General features: G+C 45.2%; 5 protein-coding genes across 5 annotated transcripts; 2 read left to right on the forward strand and 3 right to left on the reverse strand.

The window, feature by feature from the left end:
* Positions 1 to 1,219: 1,219 nt before the first annotated feature.
* On the forward strand, positions 1,220 to 11,102 carry LOC128712092 (epidermal growth factor-like protein 8). Its single transcript, XM_053806988.1, has 7 exons — positions 1,220 to 1,752; positions 10,062 to 10,160; positions 10,252 to 10,334; positions 10,414 to 10,635; positions 10,718 to 10,815; positions 10,889 to 10,984; positions 11,055 to 11,102. The coding sequence occupies exons 1-7, from the start codon at positions 1,220 to 1,222 to the stop codon at positions 11,100 to 11,102; spliced, it is 1,179 nt and encodes a 392-aa protein (XP_053662963.1).
* A 483-nt stretch (positions 11,103 to 11,585) lies between these two features.
* Positions 11,586 to 13,258, reverse strand: LOC128712091 (uncharacterized). The gene is made up of 2 exons (XM_053806987.1): positions 13,080 to 13,258; positions 11,586 to 12,750 (listed from the first exon to the last, which is right to left on the reverse strand). Exons 1-2 carry the CDS (start codon positions 13,256 to 13,258, stop codon positions 11,586 to 11,588), a joined length of 1,344 nt encoding a protein of 447 aa, XP_053662962.1.
* Positions 13,259 to 14,492: 1,234 nt separating this feature from the next.
* LOC128712093 (syntaxin-17) lies at positions 14,493 to 15,519 on the forward strand. Its single transcript, XM_053806989.1, has 2 exons — positions 14,493 to 14,814; positions 14,900 to 15,519. Exons 1-2 carry the CDS (start codon positions 14,493 to 14,495, stop codon positions 15,517 to 15,519), a joined length of 942 nt encoding a protein of 313 aa, XP_053662964.1.
* Positions 15,520 to 15,809: 290 nt separating this feature from the next.
* LOC128712095 (protein LLP homolog) lies at positions 15,810 to 16,358 on the reverse strand. The gene is made up of 2 exons (XM_053806991.1): positions 16,182 to 16,358; positions 15,810 to 16,109 (listed from the first exon to the last, which is right to left on the reverse strand). The coding sequence occupies exons 1-2, from the start codon at positions 16,356 to 16,358 to the stop codon at positions 15,810 to 15,812; spliced, it is 477 nt and encodes a 158-aa protein (XP_053662966.1).
* A 3,323-nt stretch (positions 16,359 to 19,681) lies between these two features.
* LOC128712094 (brachyurin-like) lies at positions 19,682 to 20,584 on the reverse strand. The gene has a single exon (XM_053806990.1). The coding sequence runs from the start codon at positions 20,582 to 20,584 to the stop codon at positions 19,682 to 19,684; it is 903 nt and encodes a 300-aa protein (XP_053662965.1).
* Between the last annotated feature and the right edge of the window lie 300 nt (positions 20,585 to 20,884).

Consider the following 20,884-nt stretch of genomic DNA (forward strand, 5'->3'; position numbering starts at 1 on the left):
AATGGGAAAATCAAAGCATAAGAGACTACTTAAGATTCCAGAAGCTCCCATAATGATCCTCCACAAGGCTCCTTCACCATTCAAAGAAGAGAGCAAGAGAGCAAAATCAGCAAACAGAAAAATAAACTTTGCAAGCGAAACAAACAAAAAAACACACGACGGTCACAAAATGATACACCAACATACGACCGTTCGTTCTAACCACGAGCCGCAACGACTTGTACGCGTAGTAAACGTACCCAACCCCATCACAAAGGATTCCAGCACATCGACGCGAGCGAAAGAGAAAGCGCGAGAGGGTAAGATGTAATTTGTAGGGTGGTTTACCATGCGCACAAGGGAGAGACCATCAAGCAGGAAGAACCACCAAAGCACCGCTGAACCACTCTCGGGCCGGGTTTGCCTTCTGATCGCCATCGCCAGAACGGATCGGGTGCGCGCGAGCGCGAGATTTTAGTCCGCCCGTGAGCATTGTGCCAGCCGGTGTTGTGTGTACCGACGACGATCTTGTGATTCGACCGCGTGTTTGCCGTGCGCAAAAGAGCGGTCGACCGAAGCGAGCCCACCCAGCGGACCCTTGCAGCATCTATGCGAAGCTAGCGCAACTTTGCGGAAAGTGTTTGTGTTTGCTGTGCCGTTTTTCCCGAAAATTGTCGGTAATTTGATCGACGCACGTGTTTGCATTGGCGTGTTTGGTGTGCTTTTAGATCGAATTACCGTCCGTTTGACCGCCGGTCACAGAAGCGGCACTAGGCGAAGAAGCTGCAGTGAGAAGATAGCGTGTGATCGCGTACCCAAATCGGGCGCGAATTGTGCTTAGGGTTGAAGTTTTGTGCCCGTTTGCGATTGTGATACGCGTTGCGAAAAAGGTGCGGAACAAGGCAGTGAGAAAATCGAACCATCCGTGCACGGGTCATCCAGGTGCAACGATAGCCCTTTGCTGCATGCTTTTAGTACTTAGCGCGCCAGGGTCTCTAATTGTGTGCGAAAGATTCGCGGGGCGCTGGAAATAATTGCGCGCATTTGTCCGTGCCCGTTTTGCTACCACATTCTTGCACTGCTGATCTCGTAATCCGACACGCACGCAAGTGTTCCCTTGGCGGGGTTCGAAAACAACGGCGCAATAAAAAAAAAAGCGAAAGCAACAAAGACAGCCCAGAAGGCGAAAGGTATAAGTGCACGATAGTGTAGTGGCCATAATCATAGGTGGCCGTTAACGATGGGCAGGAAATTGGCGCACCATCTGGTGCTGGCAGGCGCACTGCTTGTGCTAGCTGTCGAAAGTTTCTCGCGGGCATTGCAAGAAGCCGATGATTACACCGCTCAGCATCACCATGCGAGGAGTCAGCACCAGCAGCAGAATCTCCCACATCACCACAACCACAACCATCACGCCCATAGGCAACGGTCGGAGCAGAGTAGAAGCCGGAACCAGACGTCCTTAAACTACTCGCTAATAAGTGGCCCCGGGTACGGTAATGGCGCTGGTACCGATTATCGGCCACCGTACCAGGGAACGGTGCAACAGCACTGGGCACATGGACAGCCCCAAGGTGGACACCGGGAAACTCCACCCCAGCATCGGCGCCACCATCGTGGTCAGTCGCCGCCTCAGCAGCAACCGGGAGTGAACGGTTGGCGCAGGACATCCAGGAATGGTAGCATACCCGCGGCACGTCCCGTCAACCGGATGCTAACACGAAGTGGTACTAACCTGTCCGGAGGTTCCCGCCAGCCATCCAACACCACCAGGTAGGAAGGAATTCAACAATACCTTGATTTGATGGTTCAATATTTGCTATAAAACATGATAGTTTATAGTACACACGATTGACGACTTTAGTACAACAAATTGTACTAAGAGCTATTTTCAACGATCACTCACTTGAGATTCATTTGTTATGGCTGTTAGATCTCACTGTTTAGTAATAGAAAATGTCAAAACAAATGGCTTACTTCCTTCTGTCTAAAAAAAAATCCCGCTTATGGCATCCTTCCAGCACAGCCTACTAGTACGCCCGTCAAGCTGTCTGATACGATCGTTTACCGTCTGTCGTATTAATATTTCTTCCCCTCGAACGAGCCGTGCACGAATGCAATGATCATCTCAAACCGTGGCAAAAAAGACCTTCCATCCGACGGATCTCTGCCCACGGATTCCATGCAGGATGCCTCACGGGTTGGAGAAGATTAATGTAACTTCTTCGACTTCTTAATGCCGGGCGGTGTGAAGGTTCTCTTCCTGCTGGAGCGATGTTGCCGAGGGTTTTATTTTAAACCGCTGGTGCCACAGTCGTCCCGCACGGCGCGGTGTCTAAACCACCGACATTGGAAATGCTATTCTTTTCGTTCTCCATCAGGATCAAGGTTAAAAAGACTGTTACGCTTGTGCAGCAAAAGATCGGACGAAGACATTTTAACGTTTGGCAGGCAAATTTTGTGATTGTTTTTTTTCCTGGGAGATGTTTTATTTTGTGTGTGGATTTTATAATTAAAACCACATCCATACCGCAAGCGGTTGAACCGAAAGCTGATTTGTGTCGCAACATTTGATGTTCCAGAAAAACCAACAAGCACATTGATTGTTCTGTTTGCCACTAACATCCCTCAGCTGCTCGGGGTAGCTGGTTTATTTATTTTATAATCTGATAGAAATCTAAATCGCTTTCCGCGAAAGCAAACAGCGGAAAGAACAAGGAATGTGGTGAAATGCATTCAGCGTATCTGCACGGAACACAAATGGCGACCCGGGGCGTCCCGTCGACCGACGCAACCCATGGATTCTGTTCCGAAACACCACCGAGAACCAATGGCAGGGACACTTTTCGCTTTCCGCTTTTGCACCCATTTGCATGCAAATGCATTTTTGGGAGCAAGCATACACGGCCGACGAATTGTTATGGGGCGCGAGCAACTGATTGATGGGCTCCGACACCTTGTTTGGAGTTGGGAAGTAAATCTCTCAATAACGGTGTCGTTTATTTTGATGATGGGAAACAAATGACAGTTTTGTGCGGCAATAAAAAAAGGTTCTAGTGGAATGGAATTTATGCGGTCTCGTACAAGGATTTTATAGCAATTGTTTGAGGCGTCTTAAAGGCATTGAGAACATATTGTAGGATTTTACTTTGGAAAGAGGACAATTTTAAGAAATGTCATTTAGAATGCTTTTTTTATGAAAGATTGAGTAAAATGATTTAAATAAAACCTCACCCCATAACCTTCTGCAAGCCTACTTCGTCTAAGACCTCCAGGTTGTAGACTTGTGTGGAGTATTTCGTAGAGAAAATGGAATAAATAAATACTTGTTCTAACTTTATAGTAACAGCAGTTAATCCCGTCAAAACTCTTAGGATTTCAATTTAATAAAGTTCAAAATTAAATGTAATGATACGTCCCAAAGCAATCTGGAGTGGAGTAATGTACCAACACTTCCTACTCTTCAAACACAGATTTATCTATTAACCACATGAGAAGCAGTAAGAATGTAAGAAATAAATCAGCAACTCTCTCTCTCTCTCAGTAGGAAGGGATTTTCCTACGGGAGCTTCCCATGCCACGATAATGGGATTCTACAAACACATCAATCAAAACCACAAAACCTTCCGCAACCGTACTGGCTCACCCCGCAGTAAGCGTTCTAATGACAATTCCCTTTCGGATTAATGAATAATGGAGGCAATAAGTCATAAAGAGATGGCTCCGGTCAAGCCGAACCGAACAGTGCGTAGTGCGACTGAATGCGTGACTTGCAACGACTTCCCTCTATCGACATGGCTATGAGTCAATAATAAGTCTTTTTTTTTCGTAGTGGTCGTTGTCGTTGTTCTGTTGTCACCGGACAATGATTGGTGTAATATGAGTTCTACATGTGGATAGCCCACATGGAAGTCGTGATTATTGCGCTCGCCTTACACACCGCACCGCACACGCTGCAATGTGGTAATGCAATAATGCAAGTGCTGCAGCATTAACTCATCGTGGTGCTATAACACGCTACTACTCAAATGGAAAACGATTATCGATATGTTTATGGGTGTGGATGAGTGATTTGATGGAAGGGTTTTTGTTTTATGGCAGCATATTTTTATTCGAAAACGGTGTATCTTTTGCACAACGCTTCTCTCTTCTCTCGGTACACACTGCCCAAAAGCGCAATCGTCTAGCGAACGGCGTGCAATACTTTTAATGGTACATTTCCTTCCCATTAGCCTAGTAGCGTACCAGGCAGACGGACTGCATTCGAACATAATTCACATCCTGGCCAAACCCTTGGCCGAGTCGACCGACTCGCATGGCCCACCGTTTGTGACTCATAATCTTCCTCAACACGTTAGACGTTACTTCCGCGTGTTTCCACCCCGTGCAAGCAAACACAAGCACTGCACCTCAGCAGACAGGCTTTTCCCGGCCCCGCTTTCTTTCGACTTCCACCGCGAGTTGGGGCCTTTTGCCGCGACCGTCCCGCGTGTGTTAACGTTAACGAGCGCGCGCGAAATGTAACGGTGGGCAGGAAGGAGGAAAAATAAAAATTCGCCCTCGCCGACACTTTCGCACGCGTCCGGCTATTAATAACTGGGGCCACCGTCTGGGCGAAGGCATAGCTATCGGCGACGACGTCGGCGATAGACCGAAGGGCACTACGCGGTGAACATGTGTTTCGTATGTTCTTACAATTCGACAGCAAAACGAGAGCTGGCCCTTTTTTTGTGAAAGAGAGGGAGGAACAAGATGCTAAGGTAAAACGATCACAAACTGGTGGTTAATTGGTGTGAGGAAGTGGTATCTTTTGAAGCTATCAGTTTCAAAAGGTGAGAAAACATTGTTAGACTCTAGTTTGACGTTATTGTGAAAGAGTTTAGTTTGTTAACACCATATCAGTATTCATAAAAGAAAGATCTTAAACAGAGAAGAAACGATGAAGATATTCTTCCTGATAATCATGAATCAAAGTTCAAATTATTTGCATTATTTCATCTCACTAACATATTTTGAATTTATTGCCAACTAAGTTTTAAGTTATTAAGCGCTAAATTTCATGCTTTATGCCTCAAAACGTGCTAAAACCCCCAAATGATGTCCCAATTCACACCTGTTATGATGTTGCAGTGGTTCACCAGTTGTATGCATAATTTCCTCACACTAACTTCCTTATTGTCTCAGGTGAGAACAAGCAAGATTTGAATAGGAAAACGAAAAAAGGCGCTGACAAATAGATACCGTTCCGCACACACTTGTTCAAACTCAATCTAGTGTGCGGGAAAGAGGTTTCGCTTCCAACTGAGAAACCGAAAGGACTAGGCAGTTGTGGAGCTGCAACAACTTTGCACCCATTTATGGAGATACCACTTCATCATATTTATGCGATCCGTGACGTATGGAGATATAAGTGGACGCGATTCATCCCGAATGTTAAGTGAGAAGTGCCGAGTGTGGTTCTGCATTTGATGGCTATATCTCTGGCCATAACCTGGACGGGGGTTTCTCCATTTGCATATGCCTCATGTTATCAACACGATTAGCTCATCATATGTGCATATTTACGGACTGACGGGTTGGGAACTGGGATTTATTTTGTTCTGTTCTTTTACCACCCTCTGCACCTTCCGTTTACTGCTACTCGCGCAGGTCATCAGTTCCAGCAGTGGGCAAACCTTGGAGTGTTGATTAATAAAGTCAACACTGTTAACTCCTGAGCCAAGCTTCTTGACACGCGGTAGCGTGATATCTTCTCCGTGTGTTACCAGGGGGAGTCGGGAGTAAGTTCTTAAAATAATCGGCCATTTCCTTTTTTCCACCCAACCCTAGTAGTGGCCGAATCCCTGGCACACCGCGAGGCTGGCGTTGGGTGGTGGTGAGTTATGCGATCGACCCCAGCTAATCGGCACGGACCTTGATTGATCGTTTGCAGTTGCGAATCATCAGCCAAGTGATTCGAACGGGGAATGATTTATAGCCCGGTTCAATCCAACAAGGACGACGATTACGCAGGCCTGGTTTTGGGAGGGGGTGGCGTGGTGGACGATGATTGCAACTACAAGTAAAACCCCCGATGCAATTTAATGCACACCCGCCGCATACGTGTCGTGTCGAAGGGCAATGGAGGCACTCGGAATGCAAACCCCGTACCAGCACCGGGGGTACGTTTCGTGGGTAACGGCTTAATTAAGATTTTACTAGCCTGCTTTCCACGTGTGGCCAATGTGTTTTTGTATGGAAAGAAAGAACTCCCATCGGCGGACGGGTGTTTAGCATGCGAAAAAGGGGAGGCCAACGAAGCGGGATGATTTCTTCTGCAGAATGCACTTTTAAAGCGATAATTGACGATATTAAAATGGGTTTAAATTTAGCACCGTGACGCGGTTTGGCGTGATTTAAGGATTCCAATCAGTGAGGCGTGCCCTTTAATGCAGGAATTTTAATCCCAACGATGAGATCGTTATAAACATTGTATAAAACTATACTTTTTTGAACTTAACTTCATGTCCTTTGAAGCTTTTTTGTGGTATTTAACTAGATTTGTATAGTAGTGTTAAAGGTTGATTTAAGAACAAGACTCTGATCAGTTTTCCATGAGATTCCGAAGTTGAAGTTCGGATGTTACATTTCAACATTAAACTTTGGTTGTCTGAATTTTGATGTCTATTTCTCAACAATAATATTTGTTAAATACCCCTATTGCATTTTTACCAAACTTGAATGGCAATTCACATCTCATTCCCATTCTCATTCACATCACTTTCATTCCCATCAAAAGGGGAATTTAGAGAACAGGAAGGATACATAAATATATTATAAAGTATTATTTTTCACTTCTAATGGGAGCAATATACTCATAGTTAGTGATTTTCAGGGGTCTTTTTTAACATTTATAGAAATGTATGCATTAGATGGAATTAGTGTTGGGTTTACTTGATTCAGATTCATGAATTATCTCATTCATGATTCGCGTGAGTCGAATTCCCTTTATAACATCATTTATATTTCGTATTCATGGATCGAACATTTCTTTTCGCGTTACGAAGCACTTGGAATTGTTACGATTGATAATTGATTTTTCTACGATTATTTCGACATTTAGAGTAAAATTTTACAGAAAGTAATTTGCCCCGAAAAGGTTATTTCTTTATTTATTGGAAATTTACTATGGAGAGTGGAAGAGAAAAACTGTGGGCAGAAAAAAACAAATCTGCCAAGCTTAAATGTCCTAGAATTTCGAAAACATATTTCGGAAAACATAGTTGATAGTTGAAGCATAGTTTTGATATTCACAACACTGCTTCTCTAATCAGCCAGTAATTTTGGAACAAAGTGTCTTATGAACTTCGGGTAGACTTTACTATAAAGTAGACACTGTAACTTTTTTTTTAGAATATTTTTACGAAAATTTCACAGTGTACTACCCTCTTTACCATAGTAATTATGCAAGGATAAACTATTACTAAATCGAAAATAACGCAATGTTTCATGACTCTTTCCATGTTTAAACTACTTCAAAAATGTCATATCTTATTTTTAATCCAACAAACATAAGTCACAATCAAACCCCTAAAGGTCTTTCAGGATCCCAGAGCGCAACTACACATCCCATTAAACTTTTGGGCTAATATCCACCGTACTCACCAATAAACCGACCTACTAGAGTGAGAACTAGCAGTTCGTATCCGATCTATTTCTTCTTTCCACCAAACACCGACCGTTGCCAATTGTCACGCAAGTCACATTTGCGACAATCTGAACTTCAAACGTGCTTCGCGCCTACGGTAGCCGATGTTGTCCGCCGTACCGCCAGGCGATTGTGGCTGGGCAGAACCGATGCATATTTATTGTCTGTCATTCAGAAAGGAAAAAAACCCGGCAAACTATCGTAACAGATGCAGCGCACGGCCATAGCCAATCTGGCTAAATATCAGATTAGCAGCATCGACCCACCGTGATCGTATTTCATTGAATTTATTAATAAACACGCGCTAAAGAACAAACCCAGGCAACGGAACCGGGGGAGAAAAGTAGGGTTTGGTCCCTTTCGAATCGAACGACTGTTTCCCGTACCTTCAACGGGCGGTAACAGAAGACATTGAACTATAAGGAAAAGCGATTGAGATGCCACATTAACATACGAAACACACCGATCACTTGAGGACGGGCAAGAATTAGAAGCAAAAAAAAAACACCCACATTTCAAAACATTGCAACAGACATTAAAACTACACAAAACAAAATGAGGAAGAAAAACAAAACATCGCAAAACAATTTGCCCCACATCGCACGCAAATATTTCTTCTACTTCGCTTTCTTTTTTGAACATTTTTTCTTTCTCACACACACACACATATTTGCACACACCGATATCGAGTGTGGCGCTAGGCGCGGACACTTTCTCGATTATGATCACGATCGCGCGTATATATTTTCATAAAAATAAACACACATTTCACACGAGCGCGATCACACTTACGCGCGTCCGCTTACGATATAATTACGGAAGCGGGCGGAAAATTGGCGCACGCAACAAATATAGGAAGCAGGGTTGGGGGGTGGTGGGGAGGAAAAAGATCGAGAAGCACTCGACTTACTTCAGGACAAGGTTCAGGATACGTACAATTTGGGATGTTTTTCCTGCGTCTGGAAAACGATCGGCGCTTAACCAATACACTTCCCACCGAATGCACAGCAAGCAAACCCAACAAACACGAGCGCGTCCGTCACCATGCCCGATCCGATTTAATTGGCGATTTTGATAAAACTAAACTCACCGCCGATGATTTCCTTCTGCCAATTAGAGCATCCTTGGGAATGTGAGATCTGTCCCCGCGATCGCGTGAGAAATGCAAGCAGAAAGAGCAAGAGAGGGACAGTGGGAGATCTCTCTCGCCGCGAGAACTTCCAAGCGAGTGAAAGATTACGTTCGGGGAGGATCATTTGATGTGATCGTAAATTTGGCGGAAAAGTGGGAAATTCAAAACAAATCGTCCGCGAATGTCGCACCGTCTTACCGGTGAGAACTTCTCGCGCAGGGAGGAAACGGCAACCACACACACACAACGGCTCACTCTATGAGATGACTCCTACTTGGATGATGTACTTCTTCACTCCTTCACACGTGTTCACTTCGTTTATCGGATGGAGGGTGAGTGTTTGTGTGTGGTTAAATTAAAACCTCAACAAATCGCTATCTGATCGAGAGAACCCGATCGCGACCTACGATGGGGGTGTGCGCGAGAGTTGCAAATGATCGCAGGGTTCGCTGAAGTGAGACACTCATCAGATCGTTATCTCGTGGTGATGGTGCCGCTTGTTAGTATATTGACACGTCCAAGTGTCGGTGGCAGGAAGTGACCGTTTAAGCGCGATCTTCAAGCGGAGGACGAGAGCCATGGGGAGGGGAAAAGAGGGATTGGGGAATTATTTATTTCCTAAAATTAGCCAACCATTTTTAGCAACGTTGGACGTGGTGCACAGTTTACGTTTACGCGCGGTCAATAGTGTATTGGTGTGTTTGATTGAACTGATCGATCGTGTATCAACACACATTAAGGTGCGTATTGAGCAAACAGACAAGCGCCTCAGCTTAGTTTGCAGTACAATTTCCGGCATGTGTCGCATACGCAAGACGGTAAAATGTCAATCACCAGGTTTTGCCGTCACGTTTTCCAACGAGTAATTCAAAACAAGCGAACAAAACGTCGAATCCACTTCCAGTCGCATTAGTGCAGCGTGCAAATGTGTTCATAACGGCCAGGCGCTTGCAATAAGACAAACCCGATAAATCTTTAGAACAATCACACTCGGTGCTCAGGCCTTCGGTCATTTAGTGGCCTTGAAGAACGATTAAACGATTAACCGAGAAGTGCATCTGTTCACCCTTCATGTCTCGTATGGATGTAAACAATTCTTCATCTATTATTTCAGTACAGACACTTTTTCTATACCATGCTACCTAGATTTTTCTTTCATTCTGCTTCTCACGACATCGCACAAGAACGTGCCTTTTCCTTGTCAATCTGTTGCCGCTTACACGTTTTGTTGATGTTTGGTTTGTTTGCATGCTTCTTTCACAGCAACAGAAACGTGTGCATCGTTTACATCCATCCGAAGTCGGTGATAAAGACGTACCCCAACGGCCGCTGCACGGATCCGTCCAACTGTTCCGGGCATCGGTAAGTGGCACGCACGTGGCACGCAGCGCACGAAGCTTATAAACAGACATGGTACGATAACGATTTGTATTCTATTCGACTCTCTTGTAAGGACGTACATGGTGCCGGTTGCAAAGCGAGCCTGTTGCCCTGGCTGGGACACAACAACAACCGTCGCTGATGGGTGTTTTAAGCGTAAGTTGCTTCCTTTTGCCAGGGTGATTTCCTTCACTTCGTTCAGGATTTAAACTTTCCTTGCGTTCCGTCTTCACAGCTGTCTGTCAAACGCCTTGCCGAAATGGAGGTCGATGTACTGCACCGGACCGCTGCACCTGTCCGGCAGGATACACTGGCAGGTACTGCGAGCTGGACGTGAACGAGTGTAAGGAGCACAAACCGTGCGATCAGACGTGCTACAATACCGAAGGCTCGTACTACTGTACATGCCGTGAAGGGTTTATGCTGCAGAGCGATCGACAAAGTTGCAAACAGATCGGTAGGTAGCATCGGGATGCTCGGGAGGAACACCGAGAGCTTCGTGTCTCTTATTCATGCGCTGGTTCTGCTTTGAATTGCAGTGGAAACGAACGACCTCGCTACAGAAGCGCGCGATATGGAGAATGATCTGAACGTCGACTACGACAGTCTGGATATTCGGTTAAGGAAGTTGGAACAGGTGAGCTTTCGCCGGATTGTTCTGCCGTAAGTTTTCATTCCCAATAAGATCCTCTTTTTGCTTATCTGGATAGCAGATGGCTTCCCGTGACGATAGACAGGAGCTTAACAAAAAGATCCAATACGCGATGGATGCTGTTTCGGTGCTAAAGTCACAGGTCTCACGATTGGTAAGGATGTGTTTCCCAACTTCAATCACCGTGTCACACACTAACCCCGAATAATTGGTATGTTTTACAGAGCCAACGAATATTTCCCTCGGTAAATTATGGTAACCGGGTACACTGAAGTAGTGGACGCGCGACTCCATCGCGGACAAATGGAACATCATCTTAACGACGCAATGGCTGGCTGTTCAATAGCAGCAGTACCTTTTAAGTTAACTCCGTTCCGACGTGCTATGTTCAATAGAATGAAAGTCTTACATTTATTGTCCTTAAAATGCTATTGCCTGTGTGTATGTGTGTGTGTGCGTATGTGTGCGAGTGGTGTGTTTGTGTTTCTATCTGTGTAATGTTGTCAAAAGAAGGAAGATTAAAAATAGACTATTACCGAAAATCGAACTTGTGTTTTCCGTTGCTTGTTTTTTCCCATCTCAACGAAGGTGGACCATGCCATGCTTTCCCGGTCTTGCTGGTTGTCGCTTCTATTCCCAAAACTGCAATGGTTGTCTTAGTAATTGTTCGAACCTACGTTACATAGATATAATCCTTCTCAAATTGTGGAGGGATCGGCGCCCGAATTACGAACCAAAGCGCACGTTGCATGCGCTCACTCCGACCAGCTCGCCATCAGCTCCGGGAACACATGGCTCTCCCAGTATTCGAGCGCTCTCTGGAGCTTCTTCATCACGAACGGTTTGTTGAGATTGAACGAGTGCATAAACAGCTCGTTGTTCGTCTCAAAGTTGGGATCGGCCACGCATACCACTCCGGACGAGACGCCGTACATCAGCATGTGGACCTGCATCTCCAGATAGTACTTCTCCTGCAGGCTACCATCGTTGGTGACGTACTTCTTCATGTTCTCGTGCGACCTGGGGCATTTGATTTCCACCACGTGCTGCGTGCAGATACCGTCCGGCACGTTGAAGATGATCGGAAAGGAGGCGTTCATGGTGATGCGCGGACTCTCGTACGTTCGCTTGGTGTACTTCTCCAGCCGCTGACGAATGGCCAGCTTCTTGCGCTGCATCTGCATATCCATCTCCTTGTTGCAGCCGAGTATCTTCTCGTGCAGCAGCTCGGGCGACACCTTCGGCAGGGTACATTCGTACACCTTCGCGCCTGTTATACGCCCGTACCGTAGCTCCTGGAACCATGGATGGAACCGCGGTTGAAATTTCACCTTATCCGCCAGCACACCCGAAGCGGACGCGACGACGGCTTGCGCATGCTCAAAGAACTGCGAAACCGTGTACCGATTTTTCACGCCACAAATGATCAGCTCGTGGATCGATAGGTTGGCGAACTTTTTGCTAGCCGAGGAAAAGTTCCATCGCAGCGGACAGTCAATGTCCTCCGTCTGCAGCCCGTGCACAACCTCGCGGATAAAGTTTTTGGTTTTGGTCTTGTTGACCGGGGGCTTTTCCGGTAGCTGCTCCAGCTCGGTAGCGAGCGGTGAACGGAAGAAACACTCCACATCCTGATGCGTACCGGGCTGGTCTTGCGTATGTAGCCACAGCAGGAAGCTGATCGTGTGCTGGCAGAATCCGAGCTCGGCACAATCGTCGCACGCGGCCGATTCCACCTTATGGTGCACCTCGTCTATTGTGACCGTCAGTGTATAGATTTTGATTTCCATATTTTCTCCATCGTCACACGGGCCAATCGAATGTATTTGACCCTTCACCGTGCAGTAGGAGTCCTCGCGCCGCAATTGCACACAGCCGACCGAATCGTCGCCATACTCGGGATTGTTTTCCGCACACGATTGGCTGCAAGTGGAAGAAAAGGACACACTCAGTTAGAGGGTTCTTTCGTGTTATAAGGGAGTTCTAGGCGCTGGTGGTCATGGTGTCACGAAGTATGAATTGTTTTGAACGGAACAAATGTTCGTCTGCCTGTCTGTCGATCGGACAAGCATCAAGTCACCGACGTTAATTTTGACGGTCACACAAATGACAGACACCAAACATATCTGCCATATTCAGATTGACGTTCCACAAACGACACTAGGATCCGTTGACCGCGCCAAGACCTGCGACAACCGCGAGCGCCCACTAGCGCGCGCACCCGGGCATCACCGCATCGCACCGTTACTTACAGCGCCTTCAGGTGGCTATCGTTGCCGGAAACCGCTTTCATCAGATGCAACATGTAGTCCCACAGCATCTGTCGCGTTACCGTCGGCAGGCTAAAGGTGTAAGCCTTCTGGAAACCGGGAGATAGCTGCTCCTCGAGATCGTTCGTCCGATCCACCACGAAACGCGCATCTCCTTCCATAGTTTTTCCGTTCGCTGGACTTTCGCTGCTACTGCACAGGGATTTAGTTGAGGAGCTAATCTACTTGCTGCACGATGGTAGTATAGGGAAAAGGAAGTGATTTTTCACTTACGACGAATATTGGAATATTTTTGCTTCCGATTGTTTACCTATCGCCACCGATACTCGATGACGCGAAGAACACACACAGGCACGCAACCACCCCTAAAAACCCAAAGCTACGCTGTGTTGCAGAGAACTGAACTCTGGCGCTTGTAAACGCGAGAGCAACCATTTTCATCGTGTTCCAAATTGGGACAACTTTGAAAACGGGTTCAAACATGGCAGTTGCATGTTTCAGAAGGACGGAATAAGTTTATAATTTTTGAATATTATGTTACCATTGTTTTACTTGAATTACAACACTGTAAACTTTTGCTTTAAATTTTACGTTCCGTTGTTTGTGTTGCGTTTTGTAGAGCGCAAATTATGAGTACAATAAAGTCGAAAAATAAGCATCAAAATTGTGAAACAATTGCATTTTAAAGGCTTCTAAATTGTAAAAATTATGATGAATTCATAAAAGACAACCGTGCTCATATATTTTCTGTAAAATTAGTAAACACCAATGCTATATCCACTCACTAGCCTGGGTCAGGTAATCCAGTGAATTGCAAGTCCCAGGACAAACCTAGTGAAAATCAGATGAAATTTGGTACCGGCTCTAGCCGTTTGTATACTCGTTTCTCCTATCACTGCCTGTTTTCTTATAAATGTACTTGCTTCGTACTTCGTGCTTGCGTTTCTCCGCGATTGTACGATCGTAACTGAATTTTAAAAAATATGATCCAAACATCACTAATGTACATAAAGGTTAACGCAGCCTTTTCTTCGTATGCGACAAACTTAGCAAAGACACACCTCCCGATGCAAGAAATCGAACCGTCAAAAGAATGCGTAGAAAGAAAAACAAAAACAAACCCAGTGATTCAGCCTCGAAAACAGGGAGGGAACGGAGCAGTGTAAAATCTAATCACGATCGATTTGCGTTCTTTGTTTCCACTTTCGATTTTGATAAGATTTGACGTTAATTCGTTGTTTTGATAACTCTGTTTGTTGTGCGCTCTAGTTTTACGTGCGTTTCATCACCAGAATCGTGCCAGTACTATACAAAGCAGCGTGTAGCAACGCAACAGTTCCGTGTTTGGTGGGTAGAAGGCCCGTCCCGTTCCGTAACCACAGACCAGTGAAAAATATGGAATCGAACGAAGTGGACGAGAAAATCCCATTAAAGCTAGCGCAAATATCGATCGACAAATTTAACCAAACGATACCACAGTACTTGACGCAGCTACGAAACCACAAATGCAACATTGAAAAGGCGGGTTCACTGAACGATTGGGAGAAGGTCAAACGAGAGCAGCTAAATGCGACACGCATTGTGAAACAGATCCGTTTCATGCTGGTGGAAATAGATAAAGTGCGCCAACGGTTGCGTGTCAGCGATTATGACCGTTTCGACGAAGGGATTGAGGCGACAAAGAAGGATGCGTTCAACAGCATGGCCGAATACCTGGGTAAGAGACGCTTTGCAACAGTGGGAAGGAAAGTTACGGACTTGTTTTTAACCCTATCTCGAACGTGTTTTGTTCTCAAAAATAGCTATGCAGCAAGCTTTGCGTGCACAGTCAGCACAAAATTATCAGCAACAACAGTACGATGAGGAAATATCTTCCGGTGCGGGTAGTGCGCAGTTTCCTACAGGCGGACGATTGGCATATGTTCCTCAGATTACCAGCTCGTACAACATGGAGGAGCACGAGCTACGCCAAAGAGAGGAATGTCTCCGTCAGATGGAACACTTGCAGCACGAAATGGAGGACATTCAGGAGCTCTATCAAAAGGTGCACGAATTGGTACACGAGCAGGGTGAAACGGTGACCCGGGTGGAGGAGAACGTGGATGTAGCACAGATCCAGGTGGAAGCCGGTGTAACAGCCCTGCAGAAAGCGTTAGCATACAAAAAAGCCGTTTATCCGCTGGCCGGAGCATTCCTCGGTTCTTGCATCGGTGGTCCCATTGGGCTGGTGGTTGGACTGAAGGCGGGTGGCCTCGCAGCACTGGGTGGCGGTTTGGTTGGGTTTGCCAGCGGGAAGTTCATCAAAAACGTGGACGCTATACCGGATAGTGATGAGTGCGGTTCGGGAGACAGTGCTACCGAAGCGATGGCCGGTACACCCGCAGAACCGGGAGAAACTCAACCGGTTGCTTCGAAAACATGACAGCTGCTCAATCACTGCACGATTCAGTAACAACTGTCGAAGAGAACATCACGTTCAGCCGGTCGGTTGGTTTAGTTTTGTTAAGCGCTATGTACATTGTTGCTCGAGCCCGTTGGAATTGTTTCGGAATGCTTACCAATTCCTTGAACAATCGCTTCCCCGTATTTGATACGCAAATCAGCGAAATGCATTACTATTATCCTACACTCACTAGCTGCTAATGTACCGTTGTTAGAATGGAAATATAGATCTACGTTCTTTGTGTTACTAATAACAATCAAAGTTTCGTTTTATTTCCCAAGCAGTGCCTTCCAATTGCACGTCCGGTCGATAAAGTGCATACGTTTGCCACGGAACTGCTTGCGCTTGGTAGCCTTACCCTCGCGAAGCAACTGCTTCTTGCGCGCTTTCTTCACGTTATACCAGACCGGATACTGGCCAAACTGATCCCGTTTTGTTTTCATGTTGTACACGTGCTTGACGTTCGACTTCGGGTGAACCACCGTAACGTACTTCTCGTGGTTGACTATCTCCTTGGTTTCCTCCTTGATTAGCTCTTCCAGCGCTTCCTGCTTTAACAACTCCAGCTCCTGTACACGCAGTGGGGGTATCAGAGCCGTTTAGTAAATTCTTACGTTAAAATGAGAACAGATTCGACTTACCTGTTCCTTTTTCTTCTGCTCGGTAATATCCTTCAGTTTGTCCATCAAATTCCCCTCGGTTGCATCCTCTTCGATGAATCCGAGCATTTTCTTCAATTTCTTTACCTCCTTCGCCTTGTTTTTAACCCGGCGGATGGCTTTGTTTTTGCTACGCCGCTTTTTACAACGAGCAGTCATGTTGGAAGGCTTTTCTGGTGGGTTTTCACTGGCAGACCAAAGGGCACAAAGGCTTGCAACGTTTCAAGCTGTTTTAACGCGAAAACAAGTGCTTTTGCACTGCTAAATACAAACAATTGTAGAAAGCAACACAAAAACGTGGTGCTTCTACTTTGTCGTATTTTGAAAAGAAATACGGGTGGCGAATATCGTAGCAATGTGACGTTTTGAAAGATGACGTAAGGGATCGAATTGTAGGCAGAAAACACGTGAGTGTAATTTTTATTCGTTGTTTTTAATGCCTTCACAAGTGTTTCATCACGAGAAACAAACGTGATAATCATTTTCAGTAATCCGATAGTTCAATATAGTTGTTAGTTGATTTTATTTCAATATTTGGAGATAATAAATTAAAATCGTACTAATTGGCACTTCAACCTTTCAGCTACAGAAACATAAACGTACATATGATGGCTGTCAAGTTTAAACTGATGAAATATTTCATGAAATATTCCGTTACGTTCCATTGCCTATTCAAAAATAAAGAACTGTATAACTTTTTCACACTTTCATCTACTTTATGGTTTAAACCTTGCCTTTTTCTGTTATGAGACTAATCAAGATCAAAACTAACGATAAAAAGCGTTCGTAGAAAATCAAATGTTTGAAAAAGGAGAGTCAAATTTCGAGTTTCTATACCAGGGGTCGGCAAAGTGCGGCCTGCCAATAGGTTTTTCCGTCTCGATAGAAAATTTTGAAAGACCTTACAAATAACACAATATATCTTCACCACCATCACGGCACTAACAATGTTTATATGTGATTCATCATTGACATTAACTTTGTCATATTTGGCTACATTTTTCAACTAAAGCTCGCTCGCTACTAAATCTTATGCTTCAACGCGAAGTTCAGAACGCATGTAACGAAGGCAGTTGTGTGTAAGAATTATTTCACGTACAAATCGAAACTTGATGTCCATATTGTAACGATTATCGATATCAGATAACAAGCCTCGAGAATGGCAAAGTTTTGTTAAAAAGTTCCAAATCCGATTGAAAAGCAATGCTTTGTCACATTCTGCAGGTATTGTAAGTATTTTGAGTCAAGTAATATTGGAACAAAAAGCAAACAAGTGAAACAAAAATGTTGGAAACATAAAAAAAAAACACTCCGAATAGTTTACAATAATAATTTTGAAAAGACGTTCGTGCACCAGCAGAACCTATACAGCTTGGAAACATTCTAAGTGTTTTTTTCAATGGCTACACCTACATCATATGTCTAAAAACTCGATCGGAATGTTTGACCCGCAGCTTCAAAGTTGTGCCGATCCCTGATAAACACGATTTAAATTATCACAATAGCTGTGTATTTGAGCAATCACTCAATGTTTAGAAATGCGGCATAGAAATCTACAAAAACACATTACAGCATGCAAAAAAAGCATACCCGCTTACGCTTCTGTAGTCTTTTACAATTTCTATCCAGTCAACGCCCATTCGTTTGACGGCAGCGGGTAATTGATGGATGGATGATGGTTTTGCTTTGATTTTTCCCTGCATTTCATTCGCCGGCACCGGTGAAGCATCGAACCGTGGACAGAAAAACCACTCAATGCCCGCCCCCGGAACGCACTTCTAGGGATGCTTTTCACACCCTCGTCAGGTTCACCCTGCAGCGCATCAAACCATGCGGCGGGTGGTTCTTGGGTGACTGAATGAAAAAATGACACCCCTCTTTGAATGTACGTTGTGGAAGGGAACATAAAAAAAAATCAATATGGCTGCCGTTTCCGTTGCTCGCTAAACACACACAGACACGTTACGATGCTGCAGCGAATAGGGACGAGAGGGTGGCGAATTTTCTTTCCAAATACTTTCCTCCCGAGTAATGGAAACTTTTGAAATGTTTGTGTGTGTGTTTTTTTTGTATTCGCAAAGGTTTTCCCAGAACTACGGATATTCTGCCAGCGGTCCATCAGTGCTATGCTGATGAAGTTGGTCAATTGCACGTACACTCCCGCGCATCGGGACACTTCTCATGGTGGTATTAGTTCTCTGGTGAGAAAATGAAAGGAAATGCCTCTTATGCCTGGGAGGAAATTTTCTCCCGGCCCGGGAGGCAAGGAATAGGCGAAGACTTCAAGGAATTAATGAGGTTTTTCCTTTCGCGGTATGCTTGCCATGCCATCGTTACATTTTGTAAAACAGCACCATCTCGGACCATCATCAGTACCAGCGTGGGGAAGCTGAGGTTTCCGGACCGTGAGGACCGTTTCGTTTTTTTTTCTATAGCGTACTCGCACGCGAAAGAAAAAATGAAAACAATACAAGTATTTGCTATTCATTTCTTCGACTCGGACGGCAGCCATATTTGCAAGTCTTTCGGGTTTTGCCAGCGGGACGGCAACGGTCGGTAAGGACATTTTTATTAACGAGGGAAGTTTCCCATAGCAGCACTGCTGCTTATCGTGAAGGAAAGCTTTGGAACGTGTTGGTGGGGTGGGATTTGTTGGGCAAAGTTTTGAGCAAAGTGCTTGTTTCGTTCGTAATTGAAATTTTACATGAGTTCTAATTAGAGGGAATTTTTCGAAATATTGAAGCGTTATCTGCAATATCTGAATCACTAATATACATGAAACATCGCTGCGTATTGTGATTTGAAGTAAATAAGCACAAAAGAAAAGGAAATATCTTAATATTAAGTCTAGTTAAGTCGACTTATTCTTTAGATTTTTGATACTTGCCCTTCGCCACCAATGCATTGACTATTGCAGATATTCTACAGGCTATGTTTGTAGGACAGACTAATCCAGAGTGTTTAGCCTGTGCACTCCGTGATAATTTGATGGCGATAAATTGTTTATACTGCGAACTCCATGCCGAAGCAATAAAGTTAGACGTCTTGAGGATCGTTTTGTTCGCCGGATATAGTTGAACTGAGCTTCTGAAGAACCAGACCAGAGAATCGAAAAGAAGATTGGTTTGATCACTTGACTTCACTACTAACCTTTGAATGCAGCCTATGAAGATCGCAAAGTCCAATCGCATCAACCTATCATTGAAACATTGAAACAATAAGCCAAACGTTGAAGTAGTACCAGCACAAGAAGGATATTACTATGTGACACTTGTAAGTCAAGGCAGACCACATCTGAACAATGATTGTCACTTGGAAGGATCGATTAAAGGTGCTGGTTAAAGCACATCTGTGCTTCTGTTTGATGCTTCATACGATTACCTTTTTTAATTATTTCTTTCATCTCCATTCGAAAAAAAGCTTCTACTTTAAGCTAATGTTATAACCTTATTTCGTTGTTTTATCTATTAAAATGCTTGGATTTACGGACGACCAACATAATCGGAGTTGACCTCAATCCAGTCCACGTAGCTGGAGACACGAGTGTACACCGATGGTTTACCGACGGTACAACCGCGAGCAGATACGAACGATACCACTCCGATCTGAATCGGGTCACCATCCTGGATGGCAAGTGGCCCACCGGAATCCCCATTGCAGGTAGAACGTCCACCCGTGCCCCACATACACAGGTTCTGGTTCGAGATGGTATCATAGCTCCACTGAGTAACGCATTCCGTGTTGGTCATGATCGCATTGGTCGTGTACCTGAGCACAGCGGAGATGCTCCAACTGGTATCCGAGGTACGCCCGAATCCAGACACGGTTCCGATGTACCCTCCAAACAGCCGCACGTCCGAACGAGCCGGCAGACGGATAGGCTGGATGCGAGCGGTGAAACTCATCGACGAATCCAGCCGTACAATGGCAATATCATTCCGAAGGCTGGTGGAATTGAACTGCGGATGACGCCGTATGCCGCTTGACGTGAAACGAATACGCTGCTGTGAGTCCTCCCGGGCGGTTCGATTGTGTACTCCCATGATGGCGACACCACCCATAGCCAATGTCGATGCTTTCTCCACAACGCAGTGCGCAGCGGTCAGGATGAAGTTGCGGGTCAACACGGAACCTCCACACAGTGCCGTTCCTTGGGAAAAATCAATCAGCAAAGCGATCTGGTACGGGAACTGCCCGGGTGTTGCTTCCTGTCCGTTGGTGATGCGGTGCGATCCACGCATCGTACGGTAGACTTGTAGCTCGGCCGGCAAACGGTCCCAGTAGTGATCGAACTCTTCGATCGGACGCACCGATGGCCAATCGATCTCAATCCATTCGGCACCAACAACGGCCAGTAGACCAACCAGAAACACAAACGTTTTCATCCCGTCACGGAATGGTGTGATCGAGACTGCTGGAAGATGGCGCTATTTATACGAAAATGATATTTGGTAGCCAAATTTCCTGTCACTGCACATCCGTGGTAAGAAACTCGATCAACCGAACTGGCAACTTTGGACGATTTACGATAAGCAGGTGTTACAGGCTTTGCCGCTGGAAAGGAGCAGCACGTTGCATTCGAGTTCCAAAAAAAAAACGAAGATGTAGGTTAGATTACAACGGAACGTACGTAAACCAGTCTTCTGGGCAATGAAATCTTATTCCGAAATTGCCAGTGTTATTCG

Source organism: Anopheles marshallii, chromosome 3, assembly GCF_943734725.1.
Source record: "Anopheles marshallii chromosome 3, idAnoMarsDA_429_01, whole genome shotgun sequence".
In the NCBI taxonomy this organism is placed as follows: domain Eukaryota; kingdom Metazoa; phylum Arthropoda; class Insecta; order Diptera; family Culicidae; genus Anopheles; species Anopheles marshallii.